General features: G+C 40.9%; 1 protein-coding gene across 1 annotated transcript; it reads right to left on the reverse strand.

The window, feature by feature from the left end:
* Positions 1–28: 28 nt before the first annotated feature.
* MEX3C (mex-3 RNA binding family member C) lies at positions 29–22218 on the reverse strand. Its single transcript, XM_008530817.2, has 2 exons — positions 21356–22218; positions 29–3065 (listed from the first exon to the last, which is right to left on the reverse strand). Exons 1-2 carry the CDS (start codon positions 22089–22091, stop codon positions 1840–1842), a joined length of 1962 nt encoding a protein of 653 aa, XP_008529039.2. The 5' UTR covers positions 22092–22218; the 3' UTR covers positions 29–1839.
* Positions 22219–26677: the final 4459 nt, after the last annotated feature.

Below are 26677 nucleotides of genomic sequence, written 5' to 3' on the forward strand. Positions count from 1 at the left end.
TTACATGAAAAACACCAAGGAGAATACATTCAAGTTAATGGAAACAAGTCTTTATTAAGTAACTTTTAATATCAGAAAAATAAAACTCTTATAATTCTCTTTACAGCAAATATATAATATCAGTGCTTTGGCCATCTTAAGTTAAAGGCCCTTTATCATAAAATATATGGTTTTAAACTTTACTCAAATTGAATTTATAATCCCTATGACTTCCCTACATATACATAACAAAAGAGTGTAGTAAAATTAGCAAATACTAAACTATATTGATAATTTATCATTCTTAGTTTGTGGTTTTTAGAAACAGTACACGCACCTAATATATGTCGATTCCTTGGCTTATTAGTTGCAGTGTACAATGCAACAAAATACAAAATACATGCTTGGTGAACATTCGTTCATATCTACAAGACGGCAGCTAAAGATTAGGTTTCAATACTGACATTTAACTATTCTACAAGCAATTAGCATTACATCATAATATGCCATCAAGGCAATTTTTTATACTGAAAAAATCAAAATAAAAACCGTTATTTGTAAACTTTTATACGAAATGTAACTCTTCAAGTGGAAATAAAAAATAAAATTTGTCTATTTACTATTCAATACACATAGGATTTCAATTTTTGTTATACTGAGAAAAAAAGCTCTTTTGTGTTGGGAAAATAACGCTTCAAAAAATAATTAGTAGAAAAACCCACCAGTATCATGTTTTGTCCTTTCAATGCCAGCACAGATTTGGGAACATACTGAGGATGAAGTTATGGACATCCACAGGTGAAATGTAAAAGTGGAGTTTACAGAGCTCTTTCCCTGTGATTGGAAACAGTTTTGAAATGAAGTAAACTGACGGGAGCTCGTCACAGCTGCTTTTGTGAATTATGCTAAGGGCGTTATTATCCCTGTCTCCCCCTCCCCCAAATTACTAAAAAATAAAAATATATTTATAATGTGCAAGACAAGTATGGATTGAACATAAAATGTTTCACATTTTGAACTATAACCTAAAAATTAATCAATAGCTTGATCAGACTAATGAATGGAATGTTTGCATCCTCAATTATTAGCCAATATAGGTGCATCCCAAAGCCCTTCCTGAAATGGGAAAACCCAGGCGGCCATTTCCACATTCACAGAGGGAGGCAATGGGTAGGAATTCACAATTGACACAACTGCATTCCTGATCCACTGATCATACCAGCCGTGAGCACTCTGGGCGAGATGAAGGTCAATGTAGCAGTTTTTGTCCCAAATTATAACCAGTGATTGAGTAAACTGCCATCAGCCCTGTTATTACCAATAAGTAATCGCAATGCATTAAAAAGTTACTTGCAATCCTGCAGAATTAGGCATAAGTTGTTGTAAAATAAAAAACAAACAAACCTGTTTTGTCAAAACTGGCAGTGTAAAGAAGGCAGCACTGGAAGTGTCTGAATCATCTGTAATGCCAAGTACCCTCCATAAACTCTTAATGTGGTTAGGCTTTGGGACCCATTGTTTTGAAATCTTAGACGTATATACTTTTCTCATAGGCTCACACAGCCTATGATTATCTTCACTCAGCCGAGTTGAACTTCAGCATTAGCAATTCTTATACAAGCTATGTCTCTGGGTCTACAGGATAGTATTAATAATTCAAACCAAACTAATAGACAAGAGACCACTTAGGTTTAGTGTTACCATAGCAGCCTTTTATAAGTTTACTAACAACTTTAGCCTAATCCCAATAAAGCCTGATAACAGTCATAAGAATTCATTAGGAAGTTTACTGGGGGTACCATTATACCCATGCCTTTACGAGTCCATATAGAGATATAGTATTTATGTATATATATATAGTTAAGAGTGAATTTGGATTGCCTGAGTAACAGCTGTCTGGCAAACTGGACATGATGGCGTTCTCTTTTCACAGATCTTGTTGGCACATTCCATGCAGAAGAGGTTGTGGCCACATGGAACTAGGGCAGCAATAACTTCATTCTCAAAGCAAATCACACAGTCGTGCTTTCTTCTTGATTCTGGAGGTGAGCTAGAGGTGGAACCACCATTCGAAGAGGAGTAACTATTGGTACCATTAGAAAAAGCAGGGATGTATATTGGAAGGCCAACATGGTTGCCTGTACTAGGTGGGTCGCTCCTAACCCTCCGAGCAAGTGGGTGTTCAATGCTCTCAGGAAATGTAGGAGACAGACGAGGAGTAGATGGCTGACTTCCTCTACGCTGAGTCTTCATGTTACCAGAAGGATCACTCCCAAAGCCAGAGAGTGGGTTAACTGGTTCAAATGGAGTCCAGATAGTTTGAGCGGATGTTGGTAAAGAGTCAAAGGCAGGAGAATCAACTGCAAGATCTTCTGAGCCTACAGATGGTAGTGTATCTCCAAACCAAAAGTTTCCTGTGCTAAATGGGCTTGTTGGACTAAAGTCAGCCAGCCTATTGCTTCCAAAGTAGGAATCTGTGGAACCACTTCCCAGAGAACTGGAACTATCATTTCGATAATTTGATATCATTCTTGCACGACTAGGAGGAACTGGATTGGAGGAGAGCCATGCAGAGCCAAGAGTGCCACCTTCAAAGCTTACATCGGTACCGTTGTAATGGAAATCATTCTCTTCATTGAGCTCAATGTAGTTTCCTGTACGCATGGCAATATGCATTTCTATTTCTTCTCGTGCTCGGTCAACATTTTCGGGCATCCCTGTCACTTCAAAGACGGGCTCCTTGTCTCTGCTTGGAGTTACTATGTATGTGTGGGTCTGCTGCTGAATTCTTTTTATAGTTGCTCCTTTGGGTCCAACTACCAATCCTACCACACGATAGGGGACCCTGACCTGAACGGTGGTCTGACCAGGCAGATTAGGACTACATGACAACCCTCCCAGGGCAGGGCCATTTTTGTTTCGAGATGCACGAATCATGGAGAAGTGCTCTGCAGCTGAGAGGATTTCTCTTTTGGCCATGGCAACATCTTCTTTCCGTCCAGTGACAACAAAAATGGGCTCTTCACCACGAACAGGTGTCTTGATATACGTGTTTGTCTTGGCTCTCAGTGCTTTAATTTTACAACCTGTTAGAAAGAAAACATTTCAGAAGAATCAACATTTACTTCAACAATATTTATAAAAACAATCACAGAAAGCTCCTTTCAAGCTAGATAGTCTGTTCCTGGGCAGTTTTTTTTTCTTTAAGTTTTAGAGTTTTCCCTTTATCATTAAAAACATCACTAGATGATGATAATGCTTTCTAATCCACTAATGCTCCTAGATCTTGTCTGCTCGTCTTTTACTTGGGAAGAGGTGGCACCTTGACTGGGAGGTCCTAACTCAGAAGTCAGGCTTCCCGTTTTCTTCCTCTCATTATTAGTCATTGCGAATGACGCATGAAGAGCTCTACACAGGCAAGCTCTACCATGAGTGGCTCTGACTTTCAGAACACTACTAGTTTACTACCTTGCAGAGTGTTGGTGGCAAAGAAAAACCACTAATATATTTTCTCATTTAACCTACACAATAACTAGACTATGACAGTCCTTTTATTGCTAAGGAAAATGAAGTGCAGAAAAATTGTACAACTTATCCAAGTTCACAAAGCTACTAAGTGGCAGAGCCAGAGTTAAACCTCGTCTGACATCAAAATCTATGGTCTTTTTTTAGTCCAAAAGCCTCAAATTTTGCAAAACTATACGATAGGACAGAAGTTCTTTAACTGATTTCCACTTAACTGTCTTATTTTAACTTAACATTACTCTTTCCTCTGTAAAACTCAACTGATGACAACAGCAAAGTGCTCATCTCACTTCTGCTCCTATCAGTTGAGTTTTAGGATTACTACGAATCAGCTGTGTTTATCTCCATCTGTTTACGCTAGTTGTACTCCTACCATACATTAACTAAATTAACTATTACATAAGCCAGCGAAATATGAATGCAAAAAGACGTGCTTGTGTGAAAATTAAGTTGATTATTTTTGAAAATTTCAATAAAGATGAGTACCTTAAAGAAAAAAAAAAGGTGCTGTTGAACTACATATGAGTGAGACAAGTGTAAAAGCCCGGAATAAAAAGCTAAAATAGGATGACTTTTCACTCACTGTAAAGTTCTTGCTAAACTCAAAAGAAACAAATCAAAATTGTATGGAATATGGGCATTGGACATGGTTTTACTGAAGGACTACTTTGATTGGCAGATCCATTCTCAAATAAAAGGCTTTGGCCCCAAATCCTAAGTATATTTAAGTTAAAATAAAATATCTACCACACATATGCATAACTATCCCTAATTCTCAAATCAACTTTCTGAATAATCACCCATTACCAGTGCCAACTGTGTAAGATTAGAGGGCTTCAAACTGTAACTTAAAATGCCAAATATACAACTAAGGCATAAAACTCTGGGATTATACTTTTCAAAGATCTCAATATGAAGCTTGCGAGAATAGATGGGGTCTCATGAACATATCATGCTATTCTTAGTTCCTCAAAATAAAGAAGTTAGCTGCTGTTGAAGACACATGTCACAATTTGGACAGGTCTTTTTCTTTCTTTTTTTGCCCCCAATAAATTAATAATGTACAAAAATTAAGTCTTTATATACATAATTTCTAACATGCATAACTACAATATGGCCCCCTCCCTCATCAAATAGGTCTTATTTTCAGTGTCCTCATTCCAATCCATCCTCTATATTCACTATAGTCAGATGATGCTTTCTAAACAAAACAGACCACATGATCACTTCTTTGCATAAAGTGCGTTAATGGCTTCCTTTTTACCATAAGGATAGAGTCCAAACAATATTAGCAGACAAGGCCCCTCTTTACCTGGTACCTGATCACCTCTCTAGCTTTCTCTACCACTCTCCTTTCCTCTCCCTCACTTCCTAAACTCTGCAGTATGCTTCCACCATATTAAAACTCCCATCCATGCTTCCTCGCTTCCATGACTGGAATGTTCCTTTCTCCTTGCCTTTTTACTCCCAGCTCTGCTTGTCTAACTCCTGCTAGCCCTTCAGATTTTAGTTTAGATGTCTCCTCCTCTAATGAAGCTTCCTCTCCCTCAGGACTGGTTTGTGTCCTTCCTGAACATTCCCAAAGCACTGGATGGTTGACTGTAAGTATCTGCTATGGGGTGGCCATACACCATTTGTTGCAACAGAGATCACTGTTTTTAATATAAGAACACTAGGCCTTTCTTGTACATATTGCTTTGCATCTAAGTTTCTTTTGCTGAGCTTTTCAAGACTTTCACATTCTGGCCCCATACTGCTAATGCAACCTTGTTCAAGGGAGTTAATTATGCCAACTTCAATTATAGCATATTCAACAGAACTTTACTCAGCCTACCATTGAACTTTTGAATCTTAACCGCAAATGAAGATCCTGTTCCCCCGTCTAACAAACTGTGGAACTTATGAAGAAATGGCTGCCTTCTCACTGCTAAATTCTCGGTACTTATCATGAAAACACTTTCAGAGTCAGGTTTACTCTAACCTGAAGGCTACATTCATTTGAGAAGACTCAGGGGCAGGCGGCAGAAACTGGCTAAAAGCAAAACTGCAAGCAAAGCACTTAGTACAGTAACTAGATGAGGTAAGAAGGGCCAAGGGGAGGGAGTGGCTTGGGGGATATCAAGAAATTACTACAATGAATCCAACTTATGCTACTGTAAAACACGACGACTGCATTTTGTGCTACTATAAGTTTACATCCACAATGAACTACAAAGAAGGTTAAATTGATAGCGTAACTTTTGAGTATAAAAAAATGCTATACCTGCTTTTGCTCCATGATAGAAAGTGAACTGGGAGACCAGAGCAATAAAACTTCCTTATCTACTTATCATCTATACCGGCTCAATCTCCAGGAGACTCCCTCACTCAGCACAGTAGGTACTGCTTGGGGCTGAGAAGTGAGATCACTTTCCTTTGGGTAATATGTGACTGATGGAGAGACGCCTAAGAAATTCTGAAAGGGGTGATGTGAACGTGTAACTGTTCATACTACACACGCAGGGCTGTTAGTGTTATTATCCGGACACATGAGTTTATACTCTGGGCTACAGCTTGACAAGAAGGCAGTCTGCTAGCATCACATTCCTAACAAAGAGGGTCCTGATCATGCAGAAAAACACTGGGCAATTTCCATTAAGGAAAAAGAGAGAACTAGCCTAAGGGTCTAGGGTTGGCCCCTCTCAACTCTTACTAATATTGACCATGAAAGAGTTGAATTAAGAAACTTCTCTAGGGGCCAGCCCCGTGGCCAAGTGGTTAAGTTTGCGTGCTCTCCACTTCAGCGGCCCAGGGTTTCATCGGTTTGAGTCCTGGACGTGGACATGGCAACGCTCATGAAGCCATGCCGAAGCGGCATCCCACATGCCACAACTAAAAAGATACAACTATGTACTGGGGGGTTTTGGGGAGAAAAAGGAAAAATAAAATCCTAAAAAAAAAAAGAACTCTCAGAGATACTTTCACAACATTGAAAGCACAAAAGAGAAAATACTAAAAAAAAAAAAAACCTCAAATACTTCAGACTACAAGCAACTATCAGTTGCACCTCAGTAGAATACTTTTTGTTTAATACCCAGTAGGTATATTAACTAAGAAAACATGTCTAAAGGTACACAGAACACTATCTTAACTATGGTTGGTACTAATAAGTAGGTGTTTAATACATGGATCACTAGGAAGACATAAGACGAATGTTTTGACCACGGACCACTTCTGAAACAGGGGAGTAAGACAGGCCTACCCTGCCCAAAAGAGCCATGTGCTTAGGTTTTGCAGATCAGGGGAAAGAGGCAACAGGTTAGCAAAGCCAACTCCTTTTAAGCCACTCCCAACAAAAATCCAATAAAGTGTTCTTTCTCTCTCCTAAATTTTACAAGACAGTTTTAACAGAGTAGCCTAAACTCTGATTAGGACTATAGGAAATCTCATCAATCATAATATTGTTTCTATAGAAACCTACATATTGTTCAAAACAACCAACACACGATTTCTTGAAAATATATACATTCTAAAGTTGAGGACAATTTGAATAGGCAGAGTTCTAAATAGGTGACACAAACTAAAGGAGACAAAACAAACCGATTTTATTATTTTGCAGGTGGAGGTCGTAAAGAGCTTCCTGGAGTATTTTAGATTGAGTTTCTATTTGCAAATTCAAAGGTATTTAGAAAATCATGGAAGAATTTATAATCTTAAGAAGGGCACAAAATTCAGAAGCATAAAAGTACTGATAAGTTACTGTCCTTTTTTTTAATTGCTGCATGGTAAAAGTCACCAAAAACAAGGTAAAAAAATTAATGATTTACAACTCACATCACAAATGATTAATTTCTCTCTCTCTTGCACACATACTCATACACTCATACTACATATCAAACCACCAAAACAACAGAAAAAGTGGTGAAACAGTTTACAGAAAAGGAAATATGTAAGTGGCTCTAAACTTGAAAATTCTCATTTTCATGTGAAATGAGGTATCATTTCCTACCTATAAGACTGTCAAACATTAAAAGCAAAGATCAAAAACAGTGCTAGTGAGAATGGGGCAAAGGACCCTCATATTCAGCTACTGAGAGTATCAGCTGCCTGAGGGCCATTCGCCACAGTATCTATCAAAATCACAGCTGCAGGTACCCTTCTGCCCCTATGACCTCACTCATAAAAGGGATTCTGTAAAAGACTTGCAAAACAGCTTTTGTATTATATTACTTACTGTATTAGTATGAGGCTAGTACAGCTTATAATGGAATAACATGCAGTCATAAAACTAGTTGACTCTGGGTAGGAGGGAGATTTAATTTTCCTTGTACACTGTTATTTTTTATAAATTGTGAGCCATACAAATGCATTACTTTTTCAAATAAACATAATTAAGTTAGATAATTTTTAAAAATTAAATATAAAGAAATCATACATTTTACTAGACTTAGCATTTTAGACTTCTGGCCAGTACTGAGATTATTTTAGAATTGTATGAACAGTAGGGTAAATGACTTCATAACCTCAAAGCTGAACAAGGGTTTTTAATTTTAAGAGTAAGGACTAACAATTGTTTTCTTACAGCTACAGATAAAAACCAACATATGGCAAGCCGTGTTTTCATGTTATAATTTTATTTTGATTTGGAAGTAAATTCCGCAAATAAAAAAAGCCTCCCACTTACCTCCCTGGCATAAGAACCCATTTCCCCTTTCTATAGCACTGTGGCTGCGGCTGCATTTCACCTGAAAACCCTCTAGCTGCAGCCAGAATTCTGGTCCTCTCACTCCCTGGTAGAGCCAAAGGCCTGTCTTGCTTTTCCAGGGTACAGGGAATCTCCCCTACCAGCGGCCTCAGCAATCAAGAGGGAGAGGTCCTCTGATGCTGGGAGAGGAGTTGAAAGGGAGAAGGGGAATTGAAAAGATCCCATCTTCAGTGTTTCTCAAACCACGGCTGCAATCACCATTTAAAAAAAAAGCAAAGAACTCAATGTCTTCCAAATATTTCAGTGATGTGCACAATGGGCTGCAACATAAAATGTTCGTCTGCTGAGGGGTCACAGTCAGAAGTTTAAAACTGCTAGACTAGATCATCTTTAAGGCCACTTTTTCGTTCCATGAAACATGTGGAATGATGTACTTATAACAAAAGAGCCAGATGTGGGGCTGGCCCCGTGGCCGAGTGGTTAGGTTCGCGTGCTCTGCTGCAGGCGGCCCAGTGTTTCATTGGTTCGAATCCTGGGCGCGGACATGGCACTGCTCATCAGACCACGCTGAGGCAGCGTCCCACATACCACAACTAGAAGGACCCACAACAAAGAATATACAACTATGTACCAGCGGGGCTTTGGGGAGAAAAAGGAAAAAATAAAATCTTTAAAAAAAAAAAAAAAAAAGAGCCAGATGTAGAATTACAGTCTGCAATGTAGATGTAATTACGGTCCAAATCATTCACCTTAAAAACAGGAAGACTATCCAGACTATCTGGGCGGGCCTGACCTAATCGACAGTCGTTTAAGAGTTTTCTCCACCTGATCTCAGAAGCAGCAGTCAGAGAGAGATGCTCTGGCTAGTCTGGAAGAAGGCAAACAATCCATATTGTGAACAGCGTATGGCGACCTCATGGCTAGGAACTGGAGGTGGCCTCTAGGAGCTGAGAGCTAGAAGGAAAATGGAGGCCTCATCCAGAAATCTCTTTCTGTTCCTTAACTGCTTATTATCCACTTTAGTTTTCTAATGCTACCATAAGAAGTTACTGCATACATTGGCTTCAACATGACAAATTTCTAATTTTTACAGTTCTGTAGGTCAGAAGTCTGACATGGGTCTCAACAGGGCTAACATAGAGGAGGATCTATTTTCCTTGCTCCTTCAGGTTATTGTGAGACTTCAGTAGCTTACAGTTATAAGACTGAGCTCCCTGCTTCCTTGCTGGCTGTCAGCTGAGGGCCATTCCCAGCTTCTAGAGGCCATCCACATCCCTTGGCTTGTGGCGCCCCTCCTCCATCTTCAGAGCCAGCAATGGAGGTTGAAACCTTCTCACGCTTTAAATCTCTCCCCTTCTCATTATCTCTGACCCAGCTGAGAAAGGGTTCCCACTTTTAAGGACTCATGTGATGACACTGGGCCCACCCAGATGATCTCAGACAACATTCCCATCTCAAGGTCCATACTTCACACATATATTCACAGTTTGCAGAGGATGGGAGTGTAGGCATCTTTGGGGGAAGGAGGTTTATTTTGCCTACCACATTACTATTTTCCTTTCCTCCAATTATTTTCTCTTCCTTCCAAGTCCCTGGCTACTGAAGCAAGGAAAGTATTTGGCTCATGAAAATTTTAAACCCTAACCCAGGAATAGTAACCCAAAGCCCGGGAAAGTGGCTAGATTTAGAGGGGAAAAGTTTGGGGATCACAGGCATTTGAATAGGGAGAAGGGATGGAGCGAAAATTCAAAACAGGTAGTAAAGAAATGTATAACCCAGGGTTTTGAGAAGACAGGTGTTTATATCAAGAGGTGAGTAATTTGGTAGGAGATGCACAAGTAAAAGCTGGCCTCCACTTATCCTAAGGGCTTTGCCTAGGTGTTCCTAGCTAAATCTCGCCATCCCTGGCCCAAAAACATTCACCAATTGTGACAAAAAGGATCAGCCTAATCGTTGAACTTACCCCTTCAAATATTAAATTCCCTATAAAGGTGCAGGTGCTGATTCCAGGTGATACAAAAGAACTATCATAATTTCTGCTCTCAAGGAGCTCAAAGTCTAGAGGGGAAACAGTCATGTAAACTATACTGACATAACTGCTTTAATGAAAATAGACATACAAAGCAGTGGGAGTATAGAAATAAAGACGACTGTAGTGCTTACAGTACAGGCACGAAGGCTTCAAAGGGGGGCCGCCCGGGGCTGAGTGGTTAAGTTCATGCACTCTGCTTAGGCGGCACCGGATTTCGCAGGTTGGGATCCTGGGCAGGGACATGGTACCACTCATTGGGCCACGCTGAGGCGGCATCCCACATAGCACAGCCAGAGGGAGCCACAACTAGAATATACAACTACTTATTGGGGGGCTTTGGGGAGAAGAAGAAGAAGAAAAAAAGAAGATTGGCATCTGAGCTAGTATCTGTTGCCAATGTTTAAAAAAAAAAAAAAAAGGCAGCTTCAAAGGCATTTGAACGTAGGCTTGAGGAAAGTGGTTTTGCCAGGCAAGGAGGAGAGTGAAGGGAACTACAAGTGCCGAAGTGGGAATCAAGAGGACAAGATGGCTATCAGGAGACAGCACCTGCTAGGGACCATGGGAGCTGCAGGAGACCTGGAGGGTGGAATGGCAGGGGAGAGGGCTAGATGGGGAAATGGACGTCCTCAATGTCAGGCCAGGGAGTTTAAACTCTATCTTGTACGTGCAAAGAATTTGTTTTGTTTTTTAAAGAAAGAAGCCTGAATGTTATGTGAAGTGTTTCTGATTTTAGACAAAGAGGATTCTGTTTTCCAGAAATTAAATTCACTGTTTTCCATTCATTTAATAAATTAGCTACATATATATTACAAGGCGAATTAAGAAAGCTAAAACCCCTACAAACAAACACCAAAACTGTGTTATCTGTGTATTTTCAGTTTGCGTCATCCTCGGGGTATACCTTTCTTCAAAAATTCCCCGAAGCAGTTTTGTTTTGAAGAGGAAAGGATCGTACTGGAAAATGAGCATACACACACACTTTAATGAAAATGAGGAGTGGGAGTGAAACTCCTTGAATAGCTCTTTTTACCTTTGAGAAATTCAGAACTCCTTGGCCTGATATTTAGATCCTTCCCCCAGGGCCCCCCACCCGTCTTCCCATGAAGTGGCCATGAACCTACCTTCTCCCAGATTTTATTGTCTCAACACGCATTGTTCCTGTTCTATCTCAGCTCAGATATTTCCCTAAATAACCCAGGAAACTCTCCTTGTATGTCCCCCTCCCGTCCTACATCTTCTGAGTAACAAACATGGCCATTTGGAAAAGATGAGATTGTCTGTGTGAAAGGCTCTATGAACTCAAGAATAATACAAATACAAATACGACTCTTATTACCAGATCTCCCACACATGAATCTTCCAAGGTCCAGTTTAAATGAAACAATGTAGGGAGCAAAAAAACATTATCTGCAGGCCTAGGTTCCAATCTATCACCAGTTACTCGTGGTTTCAATGTCAATCAGGTCATTCAAACCCTAGGGCCTTTCCAATATTTATATTTTTTGACTGAGTCCCTGTTCTCCTAGGAAATAGTCACCTCTTCCTTGTAAAGTCTCAAAAGTACCTGGGACAATCAAATGCTACCGTATTTCACATACATATATCTATTCTGCCTTTCCTCAAGGAAAGGTAGGTTGAGTAATGGGAACACAAGACTTTGGACAGACCACCACTAACCAGCTTTGTGAATTTTAATAGGCCACTAACCCTCTATCTCTCCTTCATATGTGAGGAACTATAATTAAGGATACTTCAACTCACTTGTTTGTTGCAAGGATTAAACGAAATAATGTACTAAAAATGCTTATTACAATGCCTGTAATTCAAGTAGATGCTTAGTAAAGGGTAGCTTTTTGGATTATTCAACCTCTCTCTGACCACCTCCCCCACTACCTTCAAGTATTTCATGAGTAAATTGAGCCAATAGGCTTAGCTTTGAAATAATAAAAATTTGTAGCACACTTTTCAGTTTTCCAAACTTTCCCAGATACATTCTGATTTAATCATCAAATAGAGTGCTTTAGGAAGGGCAGAAAACAGCTTAAGTGAAGTGTTCAAGACCTCTCAGGTGGAAAGTCAGATCTCAAACCCAAGTTGTCTTAATTCTACACTCCTCTCACTGCACCATACTATTTTTCTCTAAAAGCATTAGAGGAACACATTATTTCATATGTTTCATGATGTATTAGAATTAACAAGGGGGGGTCATATTTAATGATTTTATAGAAAATGAGGTCCTTTTCCTCTTGGAAGACTATTTAAAAGTCTAGACAGACGACTCAAAAGTTCCTTTAACTTTACAAGGACTCAATTTCAGTGTTCTATCTTCAAAGATCGATGAATATCAGCTAAATCCCAATAAGGGAGTGCTTCTTATGCACACAACTTAATCCAACATTTAAATAAATTGTTTAGATTAGCATTGCAACGCATCCCTAAATGCACAATACAGAAATAATAACTTTCCTTTCTAGGTTTCAAGCATCCTTCTTGTAGCTCTTCTAAGGTAAAATTTTCTGAAATTTTTTGTTAAGAATACTGTCTCATTATGACAGCACTTCAAACAGCTTCATTAACGTGATTTTAGTTTTGCTTATTACCAGTATTCATATGGACATCTAATGCCTTAAATCAAGCAGCATCTACTGTCCTTAAAATCAAAACTCCAAACAACTTGAGGTTGACTTGCTCCTTAGGTAAGGAGTTAGGGATAAAGGAAAGAGGGAAGAAAACCCCAAATACCACAATATGGAACCTAAAACAATAAACAATAAAATGGCAAGTTTCTAATCCAACAATTCAGTTCAATAAAATAAACGGCAACCATCTACTTTGTTTCAGGTATTTTAACTGACATCAGGGATGCAAACATGACTAAGATTCAGGCTGCCCTCACTGACTTATATCAACTTTAAGCACCAAAAGGACTTGATGTCTACACATGCTCATGTACAGATATTGACTTGTCATTTCCTTTTCTTAGATTGTTGGTTGTGGTGCTGTTCAAGTGTTCTATATCCCTGCTGATTTTCTGTCTGCTTGTTCTGCTACTCACTGAGATAGGCGTGTTGAGGTCTCTAATTCTACTAGCTTGAGACCCTGGTTAAATCACCTGTATCTCCATAAATCTGTTTCCTTATCTGTATGGTGGAAATAAGAATGGATCAAATGAAATGACACACTGCCTGACACACTTAAAGGTTTATTATTTTTTAAAAATCAAATGAATCAATTTTCTATAGGAAGTTCAAACATTTAAAGAATTTCTCTCAAAGATAAAATTTATATTTAGGTTGTGAAAAGCACGTTAAGATGTTAGAAACTTTACAAAACTAGGAGGATATGTTGAAGTCCATCTAACTGGTAATTTGAAACCTAGTTTACTTTCGCATGATTTTAGGGACTCTTTTTGGACAAGAATTAGAATATAAGAGCTACAAAAGATAATCTAGTTCAATTTCATTTTATACCTGAAGAAAACTGAAGCCTAGAGTTGCCTAAAGTTGTAAACTAATGACTCCTAAATACATCATTCTCTCAACCTGCCTTATTCTCCTAGTTGATTCTTGGGAGTGGAGAATTCCCTGCAGGTACAAGGTATTTTTACAAATACAGGTTAAACTAAATCTAAAATCCTCCCTCCTTCTTCACTCGGTTAAGACAAGAGGATCAAAATACTTAATTTAAAAAAAGGCTCATATTTGGCCTTTCACTAAAGCTGCAACACCCAGAAAAGGGTGTAAATTAGAGATGAAGGCACAACAATTTCCCTAACTGGGGATTTTTAAATTAAGTTCATGCACATCAGAGGATGTTAATAGAAACCTTAGAATTACTTCTGTTTGGCTACCATATAATGGAATCAAATTCATTCGTAAATGATTCTTTTCCAGACTAGCTTAGCTCTTTACCAGCAAACACATTTCAAAAGCTCTGACTTTAGATAAATTTTAAGACATATTGTATATTTCTAAAAAATATACTGTAGATCATTTAGTTATTGGTATGCCCTAGGAAAAACTTACTAAAATGACAATTTTTGGTTTCAACTAGTATTTGTCCAGAGTACAAATCTAGCAGTAAAAAAAATTTATAAACTCTACCCTACCTCATATATAATTTATTATCTCTATACTTTCCATTGCACAGTGAATTTATACTAATGACATCTTCTCAAACTTGATCCTCACAACAAATGGGGGGTGGGGGAGAGGGTGTTTTAGGGGTTTCCTAAACCGAGACTCAGTGAGGTTAAGAGATCTGTCTAAGGTCACATGCAACAAATGGTGAAATCAGGCGTCTAACAAGTTTTCTGATTCCAAGTTCAATGTCCTTTCCTACAGTATACTAAAGGGCACTGGTAGAAAGGTAGAAGATAAGCCAAAGGGGAGTGGAGAATGGTACAGAAAGGGAGACAGTAATAGAAAGGTCAGCGCAAAGGGCAAACACTTTTACACTGGTAACTGGGGAGATTTTCTAGTTGTTTGGAACTATTCCCCCTTCGACCCCCATTTGTTGTGAGATTAAACCTCCAACCGTGTTCAAGACCAACTACTTTATGCTTCTCTTCACCTACCTCTGCAGTTTTTATTAGAGTTCTCTTTATTATTTTAAGGCCTGGTCTCATTATTCCATGATACAACTTTACTTGTGGTCAAATCAGGCTTCCCCACATACAATGAATTGTAGGTTTTGCTTACTGGACAAAGGCGACAAACCATGCCCACATGAATTGTTCTTAAATCCCAAACACTGGTATGAAAGGTCCTATGGTTATGCAGTGTGACTTAAAATTCTCAAAATCAGTCATGAAATGAAGCCTTGAACTATTCAAACAGCATTAGGCTGTGCATACATTCAATTTAGCATTGTTGGGCTTGGTAATACTAATATTAGAAAATTATGTTAAAGGCTTAGTTATCAGATTTAATCTTTATGAATGTCTAATATATGGTACCTAGTGGTACCATGGGAAGACAGTTAAAAGTAAACCCACAAATTATGGTATATAAGCCATTTGGAAAGCATTAAGATGCAGTTTAATAAAAAATATATCGCTTTAGAATCACCCAAAGATCAATGGGGTTTTAAAACAGATTATCCATAATCTATTTGGAGTTTTCTAAGGAGTTTTTAAACTGCAATTATACTTACCTATTTAGTATCTTATGAACATTATGTATTTTTTTCATTTTGAGTTTAACTGTAAATTACAAATTCTACATGGCATAAATTACATTTTAAAAAATTCTGTAACAGTTCCACAGGTTATAAAATATTACTCTCTCCTGTGGGCACATGGTTGTAACGCACTTTCTCCCTCACTTGAAATTAGGTGTGGACAGATGACATGCTCTCATTAATGAAATATGAGTGGATGTGATAATTACTACTTCCAGGTCTAACATTTAAAGACCAGAGTGTACTATGCCACTTTCATCCCTCTGGCACAAGGGAAGACCAGCCAACACTTGAGATGGTGGCTGCTTCGTTGGCCTGGGTCCCTGAAAGACTGAAATGAACAGAGTCCTTGTGAATAAGAAATAAACCTTTCTGGTCTTTATAGCCTTTCTGAGGAGAATGAGGTGATATCTCATCGTGGTTCTGATTTGCATTTCCCTAATAATTAGTGACGTTGAACATCTTTTCATGTGCCTGTTGGCCATCTGTATATCTTTGGAAAAATGTCTGTTCAGATCCTCTGCCCATTTTTTAATTGGTTTGTTTTGTTGTTGTTGAGTTGTATGAGTTCTTTTTGTATTTTGGATATTAAAGTTATAAACCAATGTTACTTCAATTAAAAAAAAGAGAAATAAACCTTTTTTAATATTGAGATGTTGGAGTTCTTTGTTATCACTGGATAATTCAAGCCTATCTGGACAGAAGTGCCATGTATCCCATAGGCATTCAGAAATCAGTTGGTTCTAGTTCTGTCACATTAGAAGAAGATAATGTGTGAAAGTGTGCTCAAGCTGAGAAAAGGTGAATGAGATTAAACAGAGTGGTTTAAATTAATTTCAGATTTAACTTAACAAAAATACGTGCTTATCACTTACAGTTTCATGTATATCCATATATTTGTGTATCATTCAGTCTCTAGAAGTATTGTACATATGATTGTAGCCAGCTGCAGAAGAGGAATCCAAAGCCTAGGGGGTTTCAGTGACTTGCCCAAGATCACACAGTGAGTTATCAGCACAGAGTAATCAGAATTAGGAATTTTAATTTCTGATTGCTGGATCTTTCCAATACACCACAGCTGAGTAGAGACTGTTAAGGGCAATTTGGGGTAGTTTACAGTATGTATTTTTATATTAAAACATACATTCTAACACAATTTTGTATTCACTTTAAGGCAAAAGCATTAAATTCTTCAATCTGTACAAATATCAAATCCACTCAAAACCAAATCCACAAAATATTAAGCACTGTCTTATACCTCAATGCTCCCTTTCCTTGAAAACTTAAGATGTAAGAAGAACTACCTAGAAGTCCAATCCATAAACATTGTTAGAAATTTTTCTAAATAGACATCTCTAACAGAATAACAGTTCTCAAATACCACACTCCCTGGATCATTTTTAGGTTACTGGTAACGAGGGGGTAGAAAATACACCCTTGAATTACCACTTTATTTTCCATTTCCTCTCTAGTGAATCAAGATAGTTCATTAGCTGAATAAAGCAGGAAGAAAAGGCAGTAGATTCCCCACCTATCTGCAAAACAATTATAACTGAACCTTTCCCAATGGGCCCAGAGCTAGTACAAACTATTATCAATTTAACTTAAATTTTAAAGCCTAGAAAAGCCACAGTATTTAATTTTTAAAGCTAGCGTGCGTATACAAACAAATTAACTTTCTGAACTATAACAAATGCTTAGCAAATTTTTAGTTAAACACATTAAAACTGTAATATTAGAATGATAAACTGTGTCTTCTGGGTATTAGAGACATCAAAATTTTATTAAGCAAATTAATGTGGATAGTGACATATCAAGTTATGCATACTAGAAATATAGCATCCCAACTCAAGATTGGGGCAGAAATTAACCCCAAATATTATTAACCTTCCCAAGTATGATGCTTCAATACTGAGGCAGCAAAGTAGAGGGAGAACTTTATCTTTGATGACAAACTGATCTAAATCCAAGTTCCATTATTTGAGCAAGTTACCTTTCAGAACCTCAGTTTCTACATCTGTAAGACAGGGATTACTGCCTAGCAGGGTTAACTGATACTGGGAAAGCACCTAACACAGTACTTGGCAAAGAGAAGGGCAACAATCCCCCCGTGCCCCCTGCCCCTGCTCAATAAAAGAAAGAGACACTGTACTTTAGCATTGTTCTGAAACTGTTTCTCCTCAAGAAATATGTCTTCTTGAAGAGGGAATTTATGTGTAGCAAGATCAAGCTTTCTCTTGCACAAACATGCGTACACCTTATTTCAGTTGTGTTAGAACTTCAAGAGTGGTTCCACCCTAAGACACTGGGAAAAACTGTCACAAGGATGCATTTAAGACAATTTAAAACAATGTAATATACTAATTGTTTAAAAAGCGACAATATACACAACCACTGGGGATCAGTGGAGATAAGAGTAGCTCAATAAAGAAGAAAAACATTTCCAAAAGGGTCTCGCTCAGTGATAGCCAAAGTAGCATGGAAGATGGATTCACTGGAGTGCAGGAAAAAAACCACCCAATTTCCATTTTTACCTTATTCTTTAAAAAAGTTAAAAAAAATGTATAATATATCAACATATATAAATATTCAGATATTGGGAGTACAAGTTTAAAATTTTTTGACAGTATACAATTAAAAAAAGCTGGAGATGACTTTTTTAGACCGTGAAGTTAGAGAACACACATACACCATCAACTAAAGTCACTCAAATGAAAACAGTTGAAGATGCACATTAATCTTAAACAGTAATATAAAATCTTGGGCTATAAGTACTTAAATGAACTTATGACAATATTTATTTATAATATAGTTAAGAATGAGTAGTACTGAGTTCTATTTTAATGCACTTTTTAGTCTAACTAGCTATCAGCAACTATACAAACTGGAACAAAGTCTGCTGACTTAAACCTGTTAACCACTGTGAACGTGTCTTGCAGGCACTACATTCAAAAAAAGTTAGGTCTTAAATCTGTTGTCAGGTTTACTTGTGACGTCTATATTATAAAAATTTTTGGTTATCAATAAGCCTGTTTAATTCTTGGCTTTATTTTACAGTACTGTTGGTTTCAAAATGAGATACAAAGCTTAAAAAAAGGGTCAATTTAACCTTTCCAAATAACCATATGCTCCCAGGGAGTATAAATATGAGGTCAACACTCTGTCAACTTTCATCACTATCAAAAGCAGTGGTTTGTTCTTTTGAAAGACAGTGGAACCAACAGCCATCTACATGAGTTGCTAGTCTATGTGACTCAGAATTCCATTTGTCCTACTCTTTGCTTCAGAGCTGAAGTCACAAATATCTCCATCTGTGACATAATTATTTCCAAAACCAGTTAAGAGATGTCAAACAGAAAATTATGACTTCAGGTAATGAATAAAATGGCAAGAATAGATAATTCTTAAGGATGAAACTTTAGTTCATCCAAAGCAAACAAGTAAATTAAATGATCTGCCCCGTTTACTCACTTAGGGAAAAGGGAAATTATCACACTGTAAAAGGATGGGAACCTTAGAAGTTGTCTAATTCTCTGGAGGAGTGGGAAAATACTTTACAGGTTTTATTATGGTGCTGCTGAGGCCTGGGGGTGGCAAAGGGGTCAATGGTCCACAAGTTGAGTGGTTCAGAACAGGAAAAGGGCAAGATTTTCTGCTCTTAAGATAAGATAGAGGATGATAACATACTTTTAACAGTACTGTCAACTCTGGGAAAATATTAAGTGCAAAAGGAATAGTCAGCAATTTGTCTCCCCATCCTGACATAAAAAGATTCAATTTCTTTATTAACCAATAAGCACAGCTCTAAAAAGAAAAACTAAAGACTTTATCTCATTTGCTATAATTTAATAGATGGTAAAAAATAAAAACTTGGAACAAATACAGTTTCCTTTTTTAAAATAATGGATTTGTATAAAGATAGTTTGCACAATTAAGGACTATTTTATAGTGCTTTAAAGGCTATAATACAGAGGACAAAAGTTTGTATTAAACTAAATATACAAAAGATATCATTATCTTGTCCCTTAGTACAACCAGTACGTAAATGTTCTCTTCGTCATCCTAAACTGTCACCATAAGCACACTGAAGCAACTTGTGCTGAGGAAGTGGCATCCTAGCATGGCATTAAGGGTTTTTCGTACTCTAGCCTGAACACACACCTCCCCAGCCCCTTTTCACCACTCTTCCTTACAGACCCTCAGTATCAAAAAGACAACACAGCTTTCCAATCATACCTAGAGATTATTCCTCCGCACCTTTCCTCACCTTGTTCCTCAGTCTCTTCCATCTCCATTTGTTAAAGTCCTATCCATTCTCCAAAACCCTCCTAGGTTGATGTTCTCATATGTATGACTTTTGCTTGTCACATACTACTGTTAGTGCCATAACTACACATTAGTTTAGTGCTATTCCACTCTTTATTAGACCGTTTGCTTCTTAAGGGCAGCAAGTTTGTCTGAATCAACCTCACATTCCCAACCGCCATAAATTCAACGCCTGACAAAATACAAGCTTAATACATAGCAATTCCTCAATGTTCTTAATTGAGTGCCCAACTCATTCTGGGTCTATAAATCTAGATGTTATAATTTTATCCTACGTAAGGTGAAACAGTGCTCTGCTGGAATAGTATCTTAAGTGTTTCAAACAAACAAGGCATGCGAGACTTATTTACCAAACTATAAGAATAAACTCTCAATTGCCTGGCACTAGCTTTGAACAGTGTCTTTAAGTACAATCATCAGGCAGTCTGAAATACGCTATCTCCTTTATCCAGATTTCAGATGGGTTTTTCTTACATTTTTAAATCCTAGAGGTAAGAATGAGCCAACTCTGATATTTGAAACCACCATTTCGACAGACCTCTTATTTATGTGTACTTTAGACCACTTGGGAAAGATGAGATCATTTAAGCAGCAGCGCCATCATTTCTCTTTATTTGACCCCAACAATGCTCTCAACCTAACATTAAAGAGACATGCATCGAGCAGGCCCAACTATCTTGTAATAAGGCAGCTGCAGGTAATATCTGCTCCTTTAATAAAGGGGGAAAAAGCCACACTAAAGAGCACAGGACCTTCCCTAAAAATGTCGGATACAGAGGTACTCTGGGCATCCCCTTCCCCCACCTTCACAAATCTACTCCTGGAATCTGAGACATAGGTCCTTTGTCTGAACAATGTGGGAGGAGTCTGTCTGCAGTACTGGTGTGCTGGCAAGTGAAGAAAATTTACTGAAAACTGTATAAACGCATAAAGTTCCTTAACTCAATTACCTTACTGTTCAATTTTTCTTTATCGTGTACACTAAACTGTTCTAATAGGTAGCCAATGTGCCTTTTCGAGAGCTAAAATGTATCAAAAGGAATACAATAAGATCAACAGAGAGTTGGGCTGCTCTCCAAAAGCTAAGTTTCTGAATAGCGGAGGGGCGGAGGGGGGCGGCTGTAATACCCACCACTTGAACATCCCCTTCCCCTCTGGAATGAGCTCTGTCTACAGACTCCATTTCTGTCAGTTTCTTCATCCGAACAAGCTGTTGTAAGGGAAGCTGAGTGCTTTTACAAGACGGTCGGCTGCGCAAACTTGCAGTCTCGAAGCTTTCCGTGCACAACACTGAATCCACAACCGACCCGACCTTTTACCACCTTACTGAGGTTTTTGGTGCCACGCCAGCGTGGTCTTCCACGAATACGGCCCGACTAAAGCGAACACAGCCGGAATGGGTGGCTCGAGAAACTTAACACCTTTTATCATGCAAAGATGCGGAACATCGTGGGTTTTCGCAAGGTGACCCATCTTCTCGTCTCATGGACCCTCGGGCTCCTCCCAGACCCCTTCGCGGTGGACTTTGGGGACTCGCCGGGTTCGCTTTTTCCGCCCCAAGCTCGTTTCTTTCGACTCCCCACCCACGCCCGGGGCCATGCCCAGCTGGCCCCCCTCCCTGCACTCACCCTGGCGACCGACAATCTCGGCGACATGCTCGGAGCTGGGCACCGGAACGCACTCGGTGGTGTTGACGCTCTTCCTCCGGAGCAGAGCAGCCTGCTCCCCGTTCAGGGCGGCCGCTGCAGCCCCGCAGCCGCCAGGGCCGTAGGCGTGGGACAGCATCGCCGCCATCATGCCCTGGGCATCGTCCCCTCCGTAGAGCACCCCCGCCGCCGCGGCCGCCTCCCGGGCATCGAAGCCGGCGGCGGGCAGCAGCACCGAGCCCAGGGACCCGCCTGGGATCGGCTGGGTCTGGGAGGCGGCGGCCGCGGGGGGCGACAGCAGCAGCAGTGACGGCCGGTCCTCCTCCTCTGCCTCCTCCAGCTCCTCCTCCTCCAGCAGGTCTCCGTCCAGCTCCGCTTCCTCCCCCTCCTCCTCGTCCTCCTCCAGCTCCAGCTCGGCCGCCTCCGGGGCCCCGGGCCGGCCGGGCGGAGCCCGCTCCTCCGGAGACAGCCCCGCCGCCCGCCGGGCCTGGCCCTGCGCCGCCGCCGCCGCGGCCCGAAGCGCCGGGGCGCCAGGCTCCGCCGGGCTGGGGTCGTCGAGGCCTAGCGCGGCCAGGCGCTCCCTCAGCAGGAGCCCGTCCCCCTCGAGCTCCGGGCCCCCCGCGGGCGGCGGCAGGGGCGGCGGCGGCGGCGGGGGCGGCTGCGGCAGGGGCGCCGGGGCCGCCGCCAGGGCCAGGGCCGCGGAGCTGCCGCTCGGCATCGCGGCGGCGCGCTGTCAATGGCGGCGGCGGCGGCGGCGGCCGGGTCAGGCGCGGCGGGCGGCGAGCCCCATGGCGGCCAGGGCCCGGGCCCTGCTCAGCGCGCAAACACCTTTCCTCTGGGGAGGCGGCGGGGCCGGCGACCCGGGATGAGGAGCGCCAGGGCCGCCCGGAGACCGGAGAGGGCGGGGTGGAGGGGCAGGGGAAGGAGGCAGAGGCAGGTAACTAGGTGGGTGGGTGGGGACGGCAGCGGGGCGGGCTGGCGGAGGTGGCAGCGGCTCCCCTCTCAGGCTTTCTTTTGTTTCATGGCCTTAACCAGCCCCCGGCGCGCGCGGCGGCGGCGGCGACGCCCCACGCCGCTCTCCGAATGAAGCCGGCGCGCTCTGATTGGCCGCTTTTGGTCTCTGGGAGCCCGCCCTCTCCTCCCCGCAGCCTCCTAACTCCTTTCCCTAGCCCCACCCCCCCACCCTCTTCTCGAGCCCCGCCCCGCTCCTCCCCAGAGCTCTCTGATTGGGTGACCGGGACGAGCCAGCCCCCAAAGCTTTCGCCTTCCGTCCTCTCCCCTCCCCCCTCCCCTCCCTCCCCTTTCCCTAATGGCTCACGAGTAGAGGGACTGTGATTGTTCGCTTTACACGTCACTCTTTGTGACGTACACAGGTGGGGGCGGGGAAAAGGAGGCTGAAAGAAGAGGCCGACGGGAGGTTTCCGCGCAGGCGCCTGCAGTTGAAGCGCACCCCTGGGTTTCTTTCCCCGCATCCCCCTTGCCCACCTGGGTCGGTCGTTTAGCGCGCTGTGCGAGTGGCCTTGGAGTGGAGCGTAGGCATGAGTCCGTCGGGCGTTTCCCCAGGTTGAGAAAGAGATTTCCCTCTTTCAGGATAAGGGCCCAAGGAGAGTCATCGAAGCAAGGGCCAGCGAAGTGTCCTCCCATTCAGCCGCGTGGGTGGCTTCCTGAGCTGCGTGGCTCCTGGGCCTTCCCTGCACCACCGGGGAATGCTCTTCCCGCGGGGCAGGGTCCTCCGATACCCAGCTGGCCCGGCTTCCAGTGCAAGGCCGGTTGGTTACATCAGGAGCCTTAAATGCTGAACAACAGTTCTTTGGGGCTTTTCAAGGAAATTAAATCACTGTTTCCTCCTGCCAGATGCTCTTCCCACAGTATTATCCGGGTGATCCCACACACTATCTTTTCTAGGGGTTTATTTTTAAATGGCTTTGTTAAAAACAAAGCCTATTGCTTTCCTTTCCTCCATCTTAGACTGACACCTACACCGCGACCCCCCCCTAATGGGGGGGCATTAGTACCAGATGGTCTCCTCAGGTTAGTTTTAACAACTAGCGTTGTTCTATAGGGATATAAGGCGAGCAATATTGTGTAATTTTAAGGTTTCTAATGGCTCCATGTAAGAAAGTAAGAAGAAATAGTTTTAATAAAGATTGACTTCAATATATTCAAAATATTTCAACATGCGATCAATATAAAATCACTAATGACGTATTTTATAGTTTTTTCATTGTGTTTGAAAGTGGTGTGTATTTTACACTTACACGCACAGCACATCTCAATTCAGTTTGTTTCACACTAGCCATATTTCAAGCAGCTCTAGACTTCTCGATTTTTGAATTATAACTTGGGACCCTTTCTGTATTGGGTTTATTTATGGTATCTTACTGCCTCAAACTCATTTCTTATGAGTGAATGTTAGTTGAGCACCTACTTTTCAACATTGTCTTGAATGTTACAAAGCCAGTAGGCCCAGAGAAGGCCGAACTATGTCTTGTTTCTCTATTTTGTGCCCTTATGGCCATGTGTCCAATCCTACAGCTTATCCCACCCCTCCAATCGAAGGCCTAGAGAATTTTAGCTAAGACTAAGGCTTTCCTGTTGCTCCAAGGTTTCCCTAGTCCTCATATAACCCTGTATGTTGCTTCTCTAAAAATTCATCCGTAGCAATAGGTTCTGGAGCAGTGATTTCGACCCTGTCTGTACATCAAAAGGAAGAAGGGCTTTTAAAAAAGGGAAATGCAGAGAAGGGGAGGCAAACTCTGGGTATTTGGATTTAGTAGATCTGGAGTGGGGCCCTGAACATGTTTTTAAAAGGTCACACAGGTTCTGAAAGCTTGGCCAGGGTTGGGAACACTGATCTAGGGTTTAAGTTTTGGGTTTACAGAAGGAATTGTGCTATTAATTCTGCTGAAAAGGGTCTGTTTCTCCCCTACCTTCCCAATTAGGCACAATTTTCACTGACTTACTACATTTACACCTTTTTTGTGATATGCCCCGAGGACATAATATTCCGTGGCATCTTAATAAAGGTACTGAATCTTTTTAAACACACCAGTGAATAGCTTATATAAGTAGACATTTACTTAAAGAACATGCAAATATGCTTGCTGTTTGATATTTCAGTTTAAACAATAACGATTATTTGAAGGGTAGATCTTCTAGCAAAGTAAATCTCATCAAGGGAGAAAGTCAAACATGCAGTGACCACTCCCAGGACATATTGGTTGTTGGAATGACACATGAAACTCTCAGAAGTTCCTTTTCCCATCTCTTTTCATGAGTTGTCATTTAATGCACATTTCTTGGTCTTAAGTTCTCTTCCCAAGGACCCAAAGCAAAAGCTTAGTGGAAGTGACAGTTCTCCAGCCATTTTTCTTTTGGCAGAGGGAGATATATAGATTCATGGAGATAAGATCCCTTCAGCCAAGATTTTAAACAATGCTAAATGGCTTAATTTAGGTGTTCATAATGTAAAAATTGCTTTCTGCTTCATTCTCACATAACAAATGAGGTTTCATAAGTTCCCATACGCAAATGTGTACATTCATGCATTAATTTATATTTGATCAATATTGTGATTTATGAACAAGGCAGGAGATATTGAACTTCATGGAACTTCGCATTTGGGTCTAAATTTATTGTCTTGTATTAAATCTTGTTTATGAAGCAAATTTAAGGTTTGCTTTTTCTCTAAATATATGACTGGGATTCTTTCACTTAAATCCATTAAACAACACAATCCTTTCTACCCTACCCCAGTCACACAACACATTAATTTGCACCTGAATAGCGTTTCTTTTTCGTTTCTACGCTGCTGTTTATGATAGATAGATACACTGGGGCAGAAGAGTTGCCTTAGAGATCTTAGGACAAAAGGAAAACTCTATTATTGGCTACATTTTATCAACTAGCAAGGCAACTGCTGAACTAGCCTTTTAAATCTATCTAATTGTAATGATATTAAGGTTGGAACAATTGCAAACTAAACAAAGCTTAACAAAGATGTTTGTCCTAGTAAGAAAACTGGGATAATTATACAACAATTTTGAAGCCATGCCGCAAAGACTGCCACAAAAGCGTGGTGAAAGAAGCCAATGACACTCTCACCCAGAACCCCAAACTAAACATCTGCTTCATTTTAAGGCAGGATGAGTTTCTTTAGGGTAGGAAGTCACCTGGGAGCAGCAGTACCCAGCTCCAAGATAAGTGTTCCTACAGCAGACAATGAGCATGTCATTCTCCTTGAAATGGCACCCAATTGCCTAGGAACAAAGTCTCTTACTAGGAATTCCAAGCCGTCTACACTCCGATATCATTCTTCCAAGTGCTTGAAACTGTTACATAAATATGCTTGGAAAGTCTCTCCTGTATTAACAAACAAACTTTTCCTTGATGGCACATCCCCCTCCTGTCACCATTCTGCCTTCTCTCTTCCAAATCAACTGCCCCAATAGCTGTCTGCTCTCCTTCTTTACCGCACACTGCCATGCACCCGGGGCTCTTGCTGCCTCACTGAAATTGTACTCATCTTGTCACTGAATCCAGTGAGTACTTTTATCCTTATCTACCTTATCCTTTCTATGGCAGGATTCCACACCACTGACTACTCCTTAAAGCACTCTCTTCCTCTGCCTTCCTTCTGCTTTCCCTCCTATTTCCGTAGTCATGCCTCAGTCCCCTTTGCAGGCTATGTCTGTCTCATTCTTTGGGTATTCATCAAGGATCTGTCTCGGGCCTGCTTTCTGCTTACTCCATACTTTCCACCTGAAAATCTTATCCATTCCCGAAATTTCTGTTACCTTGTTGACAATTTCCAGATCCATAAATCCCACTGTTGTTTTTTTAAAGATTGGCACCTGAGCTAACATGTTGCCAATTCTTTTTTTGTTTTCTTCTTCTTCTCCCCAAAGTCCCCCAGCACGTAGTTGTATACTCTAGTTGTGAGTGCCTCTGGTTGTGCTATGTGGGATGGCACCTCAGCATGGCTTGACAAGCAGTGCCATGTCTGTGCCCAGGATCCGAACCTGCAAAACCCAGGGCCTCTGAAGCAGAGCATATGAACCTAACCACTTGGCCATGGGGTCAGCTCCAATCCCACTGTTTTTTGGATGTCTCCACTTGGCAATTCAAATTCAACCTCAGTTTAAGCTCAACTTCCCAAACTGAAATCTCAGTTAAAATCTGCTTTGTTTTTTTCTTCAGTGAGGAAGATTGGCCCTGAGCTAACATCTGTTGCCAATCTACCTCTTTTTTTTCCCTCCCCAAAGCCCCAGCTCATAGTTGTATATCCTAGTTGTAAGTCATTCT

Source organism: Equus przewalskii, chromosome 7 (genome assembly GCF_037783145.1).
Source record: "Equus przewalskii isolate Varuska chromosome 7, EquPr2, whole genome shotgun sequence".
Taxonomy (NCBI): domain Eukaryota; kingdom Metazoa; phylum Chordata; class Mammalia; order Perissodactyla; family Equidae; genus Equus; species Equus przewalskii.

What these genes read in the sequence shown, in the direction of transcription:
- MEX3C (XM_008530817.2), bottom strand. Translation starts at nt 22,091, where the DNA reads ATGCCGAGCGGCAGCTCCGCGGCCCTGGCCCTGGCGGCGGCCCCGGCG. An exon ending in CGAGATTGTCGGTCGCCAGG is followed by an intron (nt 3,066 to 21,355) that starts GTGAGTGCAGGG and finishes TCTTTCTAACAG; the next exon opens with GTTGTAAAATTAAAGCACTG.